Source organism: Rhipicephalus sanguineus, chromosome 10, assembly GCF_013339695.2.
Source record: "Rhipicephalus sanguineus isolate Rsan-2018 chromosome 10, BIME_Rsan_1.4, whole genome shotgun sequence".
In the NCBI taxonomy this organism is placed as follows: Eukaryota; Metazoa; Arthropoda; class Arachnida; order Ixodida; family Ixodidae; genus Rhipicephalus; species Rhipicephalus sanguineus.
Window position 1 is genome coordinate 9595377 of NC_051185.1, and position 15624 is coordinate 9611000.

Below are 15624 nucleotides of genomic sequence, written 5' to 3' on the forward strand. Positions count from 1 at the left end.
GTTGTGTCTAACACGGAAACGAGCCCTTGATACATTCCCCTACTTTTCTTAACGGAATAAGAATCGGCTAGTGCGCATACGGTAGGCATTCTCAAATCGTGGCCGGTAATTCACTACTCTCACTGAAGCGGAAAGTGTGCAACCATTGCACAAAACTGCCACAAATGTGGCACCTGGGATATAAAGGGTTAACCAGTTTGAACATGTGTGGTAGAAACCTGGAGAATAACAAAGAAACTCGAGAAGAAGCTAGGGACCACGTGGCGTGCGATGGAACAAAATATGGTAGGCAACGCACTGGATCAGAGAACGGTTAAACAAGGGTAGCCGGTGTCGTAGTAGACATTAACGCTTTCAGGCGCCACCGATGATGAAGTGTGTGTGAATGCGTCAAATCGATACAGCGTTATTTAAAGGCACTCTGTATTCTATTGCAACAAAAACAACCTCATAATACGTTAACATGAATGTCTTATAGTAATTATTCGTAATTAAATTGTAATTAAATATATATTTATTCGGAAGTTTTTCATGCTCCATTTTTGCATAAGCAGACTGAAATCTCAGGCTAGAAATGTAGTCTAAATTCGTTATCGGTGATTCCCATTTTCACCAAGGAAAAATAATGCTTTTGACGTGCGAATGTATCCTATAAAGAGTCGAGTGACGCAATAAACCATTAAAAGTAGCGCTGAGGTCCGTCTCCTTTCTTGTGGTGTCGTTCTTTGAGCTAAAAAAGCAATCTGGATTCTCACCAACTAGCCCGCCAACACATTCTGTTGTACACAACTGTGTTCATCGCAGGTCACCGCAGCACAAAGACAGATAACCGATGGTCATTTAGAGCGTCAGAATGGACAACAAAGGATGGGAAGCGTGGGTGAGGATGGCAAAGGGTTACGTGGAGTGACGAAATTAAGAAATTTGGAGGAATAAAACGGAATCAGCTTGCGTAGGACAGGGTGGGTTAGAGATCACTGTGGGAGGGCCTCGTCCAGCAGTGAACATGGGATGGGCAGATGATGATGGTGATCTTACAGCGACCTAGAGGATGAGAGCGATGCTATGTCGCACTGCATACGCATGCAAGTTCACGTCGGACACGCTCGTTCGTAAGCGTATATTGACTTGGTAGCCCGTATCTACGCCTCTTGCTCGCCAATATTAGTTGCATCATCCCCACTGTTCTGCTATTCCTTGGCAAACAAAGGCCTTGGTTGACGAATGTATGCGGCATCAGAGGACCTGGGGGCCTCAGTCTATCGCCGGGTGAATCGAATCCACATTCTGCTGGCCTATATTGCAGCGCGTATGTCAATCCACGCGTGCCGAACGGGACGTGTGACCTACTTTAGCGCCGACCATGGTTCTCGCGTCGGGGTTTGATCCGCAATAAAGGCGTCAACGTAAATAACGTAACAAATACCTCCGACGTATCATCGCGCTGCACACGCTGGTCGTCCGTGCTGCCAGTCCGTGCGGAAAAGCCGAAATTCGTATATTTGAGTATGTGCCGTTTTTCACGCTTGACTACCGATGCGAGTATCGGTGCGAAAGGAGGCGGAATAGCGTTTATTCAAAACACGGCTCCGCTCACAGGTCGACATTTTATAGGGTAAGTTGTATACTGTGTGGACGAAAGGAAGTAGTCGGCGCCTTCTCGCTCTCTATTTTTTTTTTGTTTTGTTTTCGTTCCAAGAACCTCACTGCCTTCACACGACCTAATTTTTACAATCTTGCTTCTAAGGACCTGTCAAAGCTTTTCGAACTTGTGCTATCACTTTGACGACTCGAGTACTATAGAAAATCCTTGGTGTCACTTTTGTGTGCTACCCGCCGTGATAGCTACTAACCCCAATTAAAAGCACAGGTTAAAATTCCGGCAGTAGTGGTCGAAATTTAGTTGAAGTGGAATTAGGAAAACGCTCGTATTTTTAGATTTAGGTTCACATTAAAGAGCCCTAAATGGCCAGAATTAATCTTGAGTCATCGAGACGAACAGACTGACAGCCTACGTACCTTAGCCTCCCTTACCTCTCAGCGCTTCCATTGATAAAGTTGTTGCTTACTAACTCCACTAAGGTGTTCCTCATAGCTTTCTGAACAGTTTGTGGACAATAAAATTCCCCATTTATTAATTATTTGAGTACATCGCTATCGGTGAGATACGACTATTGATATCCTGCATAAACCCGTTGAAGCCATCTCTTTTTTTCTCTCTCTCATCTTGTTCTTTACCATCGTCCCTTGACGACAGTTGTGGACTGCGGCCGCGTACCACCGATCCTTAAAGGAGAAGTCTCCTACGAAAACGGCTCGACCTACCTGGGTTCCCAGATCGCCCACTCCTGCAGCCAGGGATACCGGCTGAACGGAGTGCGCGTGCGCACTTGCGGACTCGACGGCCGCTGGAACGGCACGCCACCCAAGTGCGAAGGTGGGTTATCGATGGACGTGCCGTTGATGCAGAACGAACATAATGCGTCAACGCTGTCGTGACCCGCAGTGTTTATAAAAAAAAAGTAAGGTGAAACCAACTCGGGCTGTTGTTTGTGTATATGCGACAGCAACGCTGAATACAGAATAAATGTAGCCAATATTTCCATTGTAATAGCGCACAGTCTACATTAGCTGATATTTAGGCGGAATTAGTCAACAACAGGCCAATACTAGGCAAAAATAGGGATCATTAACCATGGGTACTTTTCAGAATAGTGTCGAAAATTTCTAATAGCGGCCTTTTAAGTCAATGGGAGCGGCCGGAGCAGCACTTTGGGCCAATTGCTACGCACCTATAGCCTATAGGTGCATAGCAACACATCTTATAAATTCTGCTCGACGTAGTCGTATAGTGTGCGCAGAATAAAAGAAAAAATAATGAAGATGGTGTTTGCTTTGCGCTCGGAGAGGTGGTCATGCTTTACTTTGGCAATCACTTTTTATCGCGTTTCGTTATTATTCTTCTTCGGAACATGTGAAGGAAGCAATAACAACAACAAACAAAAAAAGCAACACACGAAAATGCTGCTGCATAGTAACACACCACTTCAAACTCATATGCTTGCCGTGTATTTAAGGGCAAGGAGCAAGCGGGTTGCTTGGGAATGGATACCCGCGCAAGCGCCCTATATGTACTTACTAGGAACAGCGTGTTTACGTTGAGACAGCGATGCTTTCAAAGAAAAGAAACGCAAAACGGCACTGTCTTACTTCGAAAGCCCGGTTCTGGACATATCGACAGCAGCTAGAACAGCTGCCCCGAAGTCGATTTAACAAATTAAAAAAAATGTAAAAATAAATAAAAATGGGGATGGGCTTCGCTGAGTTGTGCCCTATATTACGATTGCTCCGAAGCATTCATTTCCCTAGAAGCTCGCTGAATTAATTGAAATTTTATTTTAAAAGTGAAGAAAATATTAAAAAATTAAGAACTTGACGAAAGCTCATCTGGTCGGGAGTGCTCATGGTCAAATGTAAAGAAAGACGCCGACCAAATACAAAAAGAACTTTAAAATAAAATAAGTGAATAATTTATTAATTTTAAAATAAAATTTTAAAGTTTGTTTTGTCGCCCGTGTTTGTCGTTTCATGTGTTCACTTCGTCCCCGTCCTTTAAGCGCCATATCTATTTCCCTCGAGTAAAGAAACAACCAGCTCAGCAACAAGCCCCGTTGAATTTTATTCCTTGAAGCGTTTGCTTTTGCCAGTGTAATCACTCTACCAATGTCATGAAAACACGCATGTATGAAGGGTATAATGATTGTTTTGATAATGTGCATAGCGGCAGTGCTTTTTTTTTCTTTTTTTCATCTGCGCAGCAGTAGCTGCTAGAATATAACTCTAACAAAATTCAGTTGAAGTCCGATGCTTGTCCTCTGTGTTCCTTGTAATGTCATCACATGACGAGCAAAAAAAAAAAGAAAAAAAAAAAGAGCTTACAGGGCTTCCTATGCCTTCACTTAAGACGACTAGAAGGCGAAAGCCATCTTCTTTTTCTTCTCAGTCGATTTATTGATACTGTCCTGTCACCCTTCGAAAGCTTTCTGCACCTAACGTGGTTTTGCACTGCCTCCAAATTCGGAGGTACCTCACCTGGTTTTGCATTGCCTCCGTGATCGAACCACCTTTGACCAAGCTACGATGTCATGAGATGACGCCATCATGTGACGTTACGTCACGTGACGTCACAGTGACGTTACGATGACGTCATAATGACGTCACAAAATTTGGTGTTCTGTGAAGTCATCAAGTAATGATGATTTTTTTCATATTCGTCCCCGACTCCGCGGGACGCCGACAGTCAAATTTCGCGTTTGAAGAGGCATCTAAGGCTTTCGCCTTAAAGATAGGAAAAAAAATTATAACGAAATCTTTTCTCTTCCTTCTTCGCAGAGATTCGCTGCCCACCCCCGGAGATACCGAAGAACGCCACTGTTGTCTACGGCGGCAACGATCGCTCATCGTCGGAGTCGTTCAAGATTGGTTCGACGGTGCAGTACCGCTGCGTCACAGGACACATAGTGCAGGGTGAATCACTGAGGACATGCCAAGCCACTGGTCGCTGGACGGCCGAGGTCCCGCAATGTGTCTGTGAGTGGTCAAGATTTTGTATCTGTCTCTTTTAGGGGCGAAGCACCTTAGGGTCGAGGCTTGTCCGTTGTTGTCCGTGCTCACGGCACAGCACCGTGTAAAATCGAAACATCAGGTTTAACGATAGACTGATATCGATCATAATTGCGACGAAACAATATAAAACACCTACAAGCACAAACCCTTTATACTAGTCGGTGGCTTCAAGGTACGCATTATGGATCTTAGGACCTAGCTTTGTCGTCAACTCTCATTGTCGGCTGTCACGATATATAGGAAACCGTTGCTATAGTCGAAACATATATGTGTGTATGTAAATAAAAAAAAGTTTACGATAGACAAACATCAATCATAATTATGACAGAACAATATAAAACACCTACAAACACAAACCCTTTATACTAGTCGGTGACTTCAATGTAGACATTATGGACCTTAGGAGCTAGCTTTGTCGTCTACTCTTTGTCACTTTATGTCACTCAATTTACATTATATGGGGCAACGCTCGGGTAACGTATGATCACTCACCATACGAAGCTTGACACGCCAAGCTTCGCTAACCCCCATTTTCCCGACAAGGCACGAGCTACTGAATTTTAGATGCGAAGCAGCTTTTGCGCTGGGCTTTGTCCGTAGTTCCACTGGCGACCGTCCGCTTTCTAAAACCTACCATAGCCATCTGTAACATATTGAGTGCGCGCTCGCGCCAAGGAGAAGTCTTCTTCGTCTCGTTCTTCGACCCCCTTGATCATGATACGCGCAGAGCGCTCGCTCGCGCCAACGAGAAGTCTTCTTCGTCTTGTTCTTCGGCCGCCTTGATGATGATACGTGCAGAGCACTTTAGGTGCCCAGGCTGCCGTATGCTGTCCTAGCTTGGCGTAACGCAGACAAAACCACGTGTGTTGGCACGTGCTAGCGCGTTCGGGCCTGTGTAAGTGGCTGGGTAAGACGCTGTGGCCTCTTCTTACACTCTCTGAGCAATCACGTGATGGCGTCGGGGAACGAGATTCTGCAGACGCGCGATGAACCCACGTGGCGTGCTCCAACAAGAGTTCAGGACGAGTAACAGCAACAGAAACTACAGTGAATTCGTAGTGTGCTCCACTTGCAAGGACGCGTTAACATCGGGCAAGGTGCCCGTGATGAACGGAACTTCAAGTCGACCCATGCGCTCCTTCGCATCCCCACATGGTTCCCTTTAGGGGGAGATGGTGAATTTTTTTTGTTGTGTGTGTGTGTGTGTGTGTGTGTGTGTGTGTGTGTGTGTGTGTGTGTGTGTGTGTGTGTGTGTGTGTGTGTGTGTGTGTGTGTGTGTGTAAGAGAGAGAGCTAGAAACAGAGATAGAAGCAACTAGACGTTGTTCCAGCACTGGTGCGCTATCTCAACTATTATTCTTTTTTATTACTTAGTTAAAAGGGTCATCGATACTCGCATGCGCTCTACGCTTTAGTATTCTGTTCCTCACGTCGATAAGTTATGACCACGGTGGTCCTTGATGCTCGACCGCTCGATACACACCGTAGAAACTTTATCATTCAGAGCGAGCTGTGCCCGTAAAGTCACGGTACATCTGTTCTCATTGAGTGTCCCGTGGACACTAGAGTAGTGTTCACACGAAATGTTGCATTTATAAAGAAAACGGGCTTGAAGTACAGCGAGTGTAAGCATTATTTACGTCGTCATTGTCAAGTACTCCTGTGACGTTCCCCAAATCGCGGGCTGGCCGCCAGGCCTCTCCAGATGTACATCCATTTCCCCAAGACAAGCTTCGGCAAAAAGAAGCCCCCTGCGGTGACGAACGCGCATTTTGGAGCAGGGTTCTTGGAATAATTCTGTTGACGGTCTTCGCAGGCCCAGCGCTCAAACACCAGGATCGGGTGACACCTTCTATTGTATACAGCCACTGCAGCGACGAGACGCCGGGCGCGCCCTTCAGTTTTATGGCATGGTGGGGCAGCGAACGCCTTTCATCGGTTCCAATTATGCGGCTCTGCCGCAGTCCCTGAGCCGGGCCGCGCGCGACATCCGTCAGCCTCCGCGACTCCCGGGCTCATTATCGCGTTCTCCGTAGATTACCGCCGCCGGCGTTCCAGGAAGAAGAAGCGGCGACTTTGGAGAATTGCGCGGAAGACACCGGGTTGGAGGCGTCGAAACCCGAAGTGGACATCTGGTCGTCAAACACTGGAAACTGTAGCGACGCGGGGGGGCGGCCAGAGGCCTTTCAATGCGGCGCTCGAGAACACTGCGCGTCGTCCATTAGAGACGGCACGTGTTGTCCGAGCGTCGAGATTCCTGGCCGCCCATAATTCACGCGTCATCGGACAGCTCGCCCGTTTCACTCTCTCAATTTGGCGCTTCTGCATTTTTGCTTCCCCTACTTTGCTGGAGAGGGTGTTTTCAGGGGCGTAGCCAGAAATTTTTTTCGGGGGGGGGGGGGGTTCAGCCATACTTTATGTATGTTCGTGCGTGCGTTTTTATGTGTGCGTGTATATATACGCAAGCAAAACTGAAAAATTTTGGGGGGGTTTGAAACCCCCCAACCCCCCCCCCCCCCCCCCCCCCCCCTTGGCTACACCCCTGGGTGTTTCCCACTGGTGTAGACTGCGGGGTCAGTCGTCGAGACTGACACGCACTGATCGACAGTGAAGAATGGTGTGGAAATGGTGACAATTGGTTGGATGTCACGGAGGGGCGGAGTCAGGGTCTACGAAAAGCGGCCGCGGGACCAGGATCAGGAGGAATGGAATGCGAGGCGATGAGATCGAGATGAGAGACGATGAGATGAGGACCGAGGCAGAGAATGGAATGAGATAGAGAGTAGAGACGACGAGATGATGACTGAGGGAGGCGATGAACGGGATGATGGAGACGATGAGGACGGAAGAAATCGAGAGTCGCGAGTAGCTGGACGAGTGGGACAGTGACCCGGAAGACAACTCGCGAGCCTCGACCCGAAGAGACCCGAACAACGAGCCCCTAGGCCTGCGACATCATCGACTCACTCGTGAGATGAGCTACACCCCTTTCTACATGTAAACGAACTTTGCGGCAAGGGAGGCGGTAGGTTGAGATATTGCGCGGTTTTATTCACTAGTAACTTCGTTTTGTGTGTCCTCGTGTGTTACCTTTACTGAGTCCTGTTTCTGCGCTATGTCTTCTTTAACTCTATGATCTTGATTGTTCGCGCCGTTGCATTGTAGCAGCTATTTAGATTATGTATCCTGTGTCACGCATCACGAGTGTTTTATTCATGTATGATAATGTTGTGTAGATGTTGTATGCGGGCAGCATGTGTGTACTCCATTTGCAATTACTATTCAATTAAGTATGTCAGTAATCAGGAACAAGTCGTAGCGTCTCTCACTTCCCGGCCCCAGCACGAGTCCCTTTGTGTAGAGTTATTGAGACGTGTAGCCAAGAGGGAAACTAGGAAAGGGATTGAGTGGTCTTCCCTCACTTTGGTGGTCGGTAACGAGGGGGACGTCTCACTCCCAGTTTTTCATGCTGTCATTTTCTACTCTTTCGATGGCACTACTTTTCATGAAGCCCCAGATATTGTTGGCAATCGCGATATTTGTGTTCTGTTGCTATAGGTACAGTGGGCGTCTACACCACGTACGAAATATTATGGTAATAATACGGTGAGTGTGCTGAGATACCACGCATTCCTTCACTGCAGCCATTAGATGATTATGTTTTAGCTCACGAAACGATGTTAAACAGCGAAAAATTAGTTATGCGGTAGTCCACAGGGTGAACTAAAGTTCATGCAATGAAAGAAAAAAAAAGCTTTCCGATTTCAGAAATAAAGCTTTTGTCTTCCATGAAGGTGTACTCTATTAACAAATTACGAGCACGCGAGATCAAGGCAGTATGAAAAATGACCCTGCATATGGCGTCCGCTACGCCACCTATTTTATTTTTTCACCTGGGCCGGGGTGCTAGTAGCTTCACCCCGCTCAAAACCGCGGTACATGCTCAATAAAGTTTTTACTCACTCACTCTAGCTTAATCAGCTCACGCTCACGCTGCTAGGAGTACCATGCCTTGGTGATTGTAAATACGCAGTCAATATTACAACCCAGAAGCTCGCTGACATAAACAGTGCCTTTTCTTATCACTCATATCTTTCTTCTCTGTTATCTTAAGACTTACATCTGCCTTTCAGCTGCTGGCCCTTAACCTTCACGTTTCTTGCTCATCGCTTTTATCTTATCTATATTTTGTACGGTGAGTCTGGAGGGTTGGTATAGTTGCACTGTGAAAGAATAACAGCGCCCGTAACTTGTTTCTTTTTCATAGTCCTCATATCTTTTGTGCCTCATAAACCTCATAAACCTAACTGAACCAAACTTGAATGCTACCCTTAGTGTCTCGTAGTTATGCTCATAACTGGTATCTGTTTATTTTTCTATCGTCTCTAGTTCCTGTTTTCATACAGCTTTCTGAAAGCGCTGGCTTACGCTTGAGAATAAAAATGGGAGACGAACTTCAAGGAAAGAAGAGAAAACTTGGCATTCTAAGTTATCCACGCAGATGAGCCACCATCTTTGCATATAAGTCCCAGAGATAATACATTCAAAGAGCGAACGCGTCCCAGACGCCCTCTGAGAAATGAACTGAGAATTCCTCCTCAGAATTCCCTGTAATCTGCATGACGCCTACTAATTAAAAGAACGCTTAGGGCATGCGTCTACAAAAGCACACGCTTATGGCCCCTAACGCATTCGCTCTTACCATTCATATGCAGGCTGAACGAATAGCTAGTTTCGTCAAGTGCTGCGAACTCTAACCGCTGCCTTAAGCGTCTACTTAACCGCGTTACCACCGAACAAATACCCACATAAATAAAATGGAAGGAAATCGTTTTTGATAAGTTGTCTTCAGCGTCCTACTAAGTGTTATTCGGTAGCCTGTGCAGCCGAATGCATTAGCCCAGTTTTCACAATGCGATTCACAATTTCCTCCCGGAAAATTTCCGCGTCCGAGGTCTTCTTCTTATCTCCCTCTCTCTTTTTTCACTTCATTCGTCGCTGAGTGATTGTAGAAAGAATGAATGTTCTTATCACGCCTTCCTCTTCTTTGTTGTATTTTTTTCCATCTACTTTGTCCAATGAGAGTTCATTTGCAAATCCGAGTACGTCGTCCGAATGGAAGGAAGTTCGCGTTTTAGGCGTTCAGTGGAACATTTTTACGAGCTAGAATGGGTTTATTTAAATGCACCCAGGTGTCTAGTTTCGTTCTACGAGTTTTTGTGAAGATCCCGTGCCTTCTTTTTTTCCCATGAGGGTGACTGCTATTGAAGAGGTAATTTATTCGCCGCATTTTGCGTCTTTCTCATCGCTATGGATCTGAACTGGTTTCTAGAAATGCTGGGCAGGACTGAGGTATTTTATTGCAAGAAGCTTGAAGGATCAACCACCCTGTCGTCCTCCTAATGGGAAACGTAGAAAAAAAAGGTAACATAGAAGTAGACGAAAAACAACAACAAAAAAAAAACGAAGCTTGCAGTAAGCCGCGCAAGGCCTGAAACAGCCAAACGGGACGATTCTGAAGACTTTGTTGCTTCTAGGTTGTTTCTAAGCCTTAGCTAAATGATGCAGGTTATTTCTAGGTTGCTTCTAGGTAGTTGCTAGGCTTTAGCTAAGTGGTGCTAGGTTTTTTCTACGTTGATTCTCAGCGCAGGGAGGTTCGAGTTAAACCACAGACAGTCACAGACACGACACGGATGTCCAAACTCCAGGGACAGAACCTCACGCTGAAACCAAGCGTTCGCACATCTCATAGATTACGGGCACGTCGTCGTTGGCGTCGGCCTTCCATCGCTTCGGGGTCTTCTCGCAGCCGCCGTTGCTCTTTCCGTTCCCTAGTATTCTCTCCTTGTACGCACTCGGAGTCTTCGACTCACCGCCGTCGCTTCGCAGCCATTTGTTGGGCTAACTGTTGCCTTCTTCTTTTTTAGTGGACCAGCGGTGAGTAGTGGGATTTACCCAACTTCTGTGGCACATTACCCGTTTATGATGATGATGATGATGATGAAGATGATGATAGTTTTCTGGATCAACTCGCAAGGAACGATTTGCTAAGCAGCTTCGCTGTTAAAATTAAGTGACTAAAGAAAATAACTGATGTAGAAACATCGTACTGGGATCTTGTCATATAGCGCGTAAGCGTTATCTCTTTCTCTCTCTCTCGAATGTTATTATTAAACCAACATATGGAATCACTGATGAACATTATCCGGTACTAACCGATACGGGCCACTATTTAGCCAAAACTAGCATGTGTGGTAGGGTAACTGGTTTGGGTAACCTTAGTGGCCTACCTCGTTTCTGCGTCAACTGTGGGGTACGATTCCTCACCGCAGCAACTGTACTGTCCTGCATTCTTCGCCGAGTATGCGATGTGGTTATTTGTTGCCTTGCTGACTGTATGGCATGGTTACTTGATGCCAGGCACCTCGCGGTATAGGTAGCATTCTGTCTCCTCTGCGATAATACTATAAAAACTCACAAAGTTCCCTATGCATTCGCCTCAGACGACTCGAATTCAAAAGCCATCTTTTTCGTCTCAAACGATGTGCTGATCCTCCAACGCCCCCTCCACCCCCTCAGAAAGGTTTCTGCAGCTAACGTTGTTTTTCACTGCCTCCGCGGAATTGACCAACCTTTGACCAAGCGTCATGTTATGTCACGTTATGCGACGTCATGGTGGCGCCACAAAATTTGGCGGTCTATGACGTCGTGATGACGTCATATGGTGACGTCATCACGTAATGATCATTCCTTTGCATCACTCGTGTTGACGCCGCGGGACGCCGACAGTTAACTTTCGCGCTTGATGAGGCATCTAAGGCTATCACCTTAATAAAGCAAAGTAGCACGGAGTTCACGATAACACTTGAATAATGGTCGTCCCTGCGACAGCCAGGAGTTCCATTGATCGGTGCACAGGCGTACGCAATAAATGAAAAAAACAAGGCAAGTCACCTGACCACTTTCTTTCCTTGACGTAAGCCGGCGATGAGAATTATAAGTTTGGTTCTATCATTTTGTTTATGGTGCTTGTAGTGGTAGTAGTCGCCACCGAAGGTTCCACAATTTGATTGATGATGTTCTGCGCAAATGTTCAGCAATATAAAAGTACAAGGTCGTTTTTCACATTTCTTTTTTCGTTTTGCGGGACGCCTTCTTATTTCACTAGATCAAACAAAGGAAAGCAATCCGGCATCGCTTGGTCTAACCCATTAATATTCCTATTAATATTCTGTTAGTTCTCATTAATATTGTGTCTAACAAAGAAAAACGAGCCGTTTAAAGTACTATTCTTTCCTCCATTAATATTCCAGTCACTTCTAAAGATCGTCAGGTTAAAATAAAGAATAGGCGTGGCATCGCATCAAGGTGGATGGAATTGGACAAACGGAGCTCGTTTCAGAGATGAACAGGCGCTGCAGGACATTGTTGTTGAGAAGAGTGCTGTCGACATGTCTTAGTCACGAAGGCAAGCCAGTACCGGCAGCTTGGTGGAAAAGCAACGACGGTGAATATCGGTCTCAGTGGCACGATCAGTCTGTTCCAAAAAACAAGTAAACAAAACAGACGGAGGCCTCTGTGATGTATGGCTATCTGTAACTGCGGTACTCACAGTAACATCAAGTGCTGCTGGAACATCGTGCCCATCGCTCGTCGGCCCACAAAGGCAGTGAAAGCACCTTTGGGCCTCTCGAGGACGACGGGCGTGTGCGAACGCCTCTGACCAGTGGTGTAATCCCATACGCTTCTCACTTCGCTGCCCATTTCTTTCTTTCGTTATCTCCTCTCTTTCTCATCCTTCTGTTCCATTTTTGCATTCCCCCAGCGTTGGGTTGTGAGGCGGACACAAGCTCCCTGCCTTCTGCCTTTCCGTCTCCCTCGTCCTCGTCCTCCTCACCTTTTTCCTCCTCCTCCTCCTTCTCCAGCGCAGCTCACTTCTCGTGCTGCTTCACTTCATGCGAAGTATGCTGTACTGTTCAAGCACGCCGTAGTTCTGCGGCAGAGACGGCTCAGTCGTCGAGCAGGAGCATTCATTTGTCATTGGGAACGCTATTAAGGCAGTGCCATAGCGGCGCTCCCGTAATTGGTATAGGCACCGCGACAGCCTAGTTACGCGGCTGACGTTACCCTTCCGTTTGCTTCGTACGTTCTGGTTTCCTGAGGCAAACCTGACTCTCTCTATAACTAATGGTGCTCCAATGGACCCTTCCTCCGTCTTCATTATCAAACCCACGCGTTTCCGAAAGAGTGATAAACAAAGAAAACGTGCCAATGCCTGCCATGGTCATTTACCTGTCAGAGTGGCGGCGTAAGTTTTCTTAGTTCATTAACCTAACTATTGCGAAGCTGACTGGCTGGTCATGGTTGCGCTTTATAAGAGTTTTGTAGAACCTGCGTGCTTGTCCATGCTTGTGCAGCTTACTTATTTCTGTAGTTCATCCTTCTCTGAACTCTATCTCTTCCTGTAGTTTATTTGCTGGACGAGGGGGAGGGGGGTGGAGGATCGGAGTGCAAAGTTTTTGATAGCGAGAGCTACAAGCACTCTGACAAAAAAAAAAAGAAAGGTAAAGAGAAATCTGCAGTAAAATGATACTGAGGACCTTAGTGATCGCTGAAGTAGCAGTAGCCTTTTGAGAATTGTATTGCTGTTCTGGTGACTCCGCTTTTTCTAAAAAAAATAAAAAATAATAAAAAATAAGGCAGCTTCGCAGTAGTGGTGCCAATCCTGAAGGAAGTGCGGAGCTGGGCAGCCTTCTTTGTTTCTCTTCGGTTTTCTCTATCTTTCCTCCTCTCTTTCTTCCTTTTTCTCTTTTTCCGTTTTTTTTTGCCTTTTTTTCCCTCTTTATTTATCCTTATTTCTGTTTTATTCCTACTTTCTCTTTCCTTCCTTTCATTCTCTTGCTATTTCATGCTTGTTTCCTCTCTTTTCTATTTATACGTCGTGTTTGCCCGCGTTACGCCAAGCGACGACAACATACGACAGCCCGGGCCCCTAAAGTGCTCCGCACTTACAAAACATATCAAAGTGAAAACTGTCAGGAGAGTAACAAGATGGTGCACAATAGTATAACTGGTCGCAGGTGGGAGGGACTAGGTTGTCAAGCCCGCGTCTTCCATACGACTTGTGAGGTGCTTTACATAGCGATTCCGACACAGTGGTGCGATCTTCTCGTTTGATTTTCTTGGTATTTGTATGCATGGATGAATAGCCAGCGTTCTGTTAGCGAGAAGCGTTGTCCTTGCTCATATGTTTCGCGCTCTCTTAAACTATTTGTTATGTATTTGGCAGGGGCGCAGCCAGAAATTTTTTTCGGGAGGGGGGGGGGGGGTTCAATCATACTTTATGTATGTTATGTTCGTGCGTGCGTTTATATGTATGCGTGTACATACACACATGCAAAAGCGAAACATTTCGGGGGGGGGGGGGTTGAACCCCGCCCCCTTGGCTACGCCCCTGCTATTTGGCAATATTACGATGAGAATCACGTAAGAACGATACAGTTGTGGAGAAGGTAATGTAACGAAGAATGGCGCATCACTTCAGGCTTCTGTCTTCTCGAGAATTTATGATTTGTGGAAAACGTGCGACTGCACTGAATAAACATTTCATTCAGGCTGTGGAACTTCAGTTGATCGTTTCGTATTGCAATTAACTAGTTTTATTTCTTTTTTTACAATTAATTCTTCTCTAACAACGCGCAGACGTGGAGTGCACTTTCCCCCTGCCGATCGGGAATGGTCATTGGCTGCTGTCCACCAACTCGACTCACTACGGCGCGACGGTGGAATACGAGTGCGACAAGAACTACCACCTGGATGGAGCGCCCAGACGCTTGTGCCTCGAGAACGGCACCTGGAGCGGACCCGAACCACTATGCCTCGGTGAGGAAACTAAGGATAGTAAATCACAATATGCTGAGTCATACCCCTGTCACATGGCAGATATAACGCTATTTACAACGAATGACATTAGGTGAACCTAATGTCATTTTAACTGCCTGCTGTAACGTGACAAAAAAAAATATCATTTTAAAGTGATGTCTACGATCGTAGCACTCCTGAGCCGTAACTTCGGGAGAAATAAAAATCCATCAAAAATTTGCACGTAGCATGCGTGTATCCACGAACACAATTTTTTATCACTAAACAGCTGCTCCAAGAATATAAGCGCAGCTGTTTTACACAATTTGCCACAGCTGCACGATACAAACGAAGACAAACTCCTAGTCAAGCCAAGAGCCAACCGAAAACCAACATGGCCGACGATATGACGGAGCATGGGTAGCATGGGAGCATGGCTTCAGAAATGAGATGTCGGCCACTAATTTGTGGTAACAACCTCGATCACCAAAACACATGTAATCGTTCGATCAACACCCGCGATACAGACAACAACGACAACAGAGCACGAATGAAACATGGCCGGCGTCCAGCCCGTCTAGCCGCTGTAATTGAACGTAGCTTTCTTTTAGTAACTTTCGCGCGTACTATTTCGTCATTAAGCCAGCAATTAGTTAATATAGTAAGGAATAAGGTATTAACGAACTACAGTAGTTACATATACATAAGTCACTAGCCATCTCCTTTAAAGGGTCTCTGGCGTCGACACTACGCATTCATTTCTATCTCACTCATTAATTCGCCCTTTCGGCGAAACTTTTTTTTTATATTACCCTGCACCCTGAAATGCGCGTATAGCCACACTCTAAATTTAGCCCCAGATTTCCCGTATTTTTTATGCGGGTTATAGCGAGAACATTCGGTATTTTTTTATTCAAGCTCCATAAAAGGCCGGAATAGATAGATTTGGAATTCATGCAGAGCTAGGCACGGGAGGCAAAGGAACTATAGCTCTGCGAAAGCGAGATATCGGAGTTACACGCATCAGAAGTCATCGCGCTCTTTTATTTCTCTCACGACTTTGTGTCGGAATGGCGCCGACCGTCCTTCTAAGGAATCGATAATTTTGCGATATTATACGTATACTGTCAGCGGGCCA

At 46.0% G+C, this 15624-nt stretch overlaps 1 protein-coding gene across 2 annotated transcripts in view; it reads left to right on the forward strand.

Annotated features, from left to right (window-relative positions):
• Positions 1-15624, forward strand: part of LOC119406988 (CUB and sushi domain-containing protein 3) — a 230183-nt gene that overhangs the window by 202681 nt on the left and 11878 nt on the right. For both annotated transcript variants that reach the window (XM_037673808.2, XM_037673809.2), the window contains exons 15-17: positions 2258-2437; positions 4393-4590; positions 14328-14507. In XM_037673808.2, coding sequence (XP_037529736.1) covers positions 2258-2437; positions 4393-4590; positions 14328-14507 — 558 coding nt within the window. The remainder of the gene's footprint in view (positions 1-2257; positions 2438-4392; positions 4591-14327; positions 14508-15624) is intronic.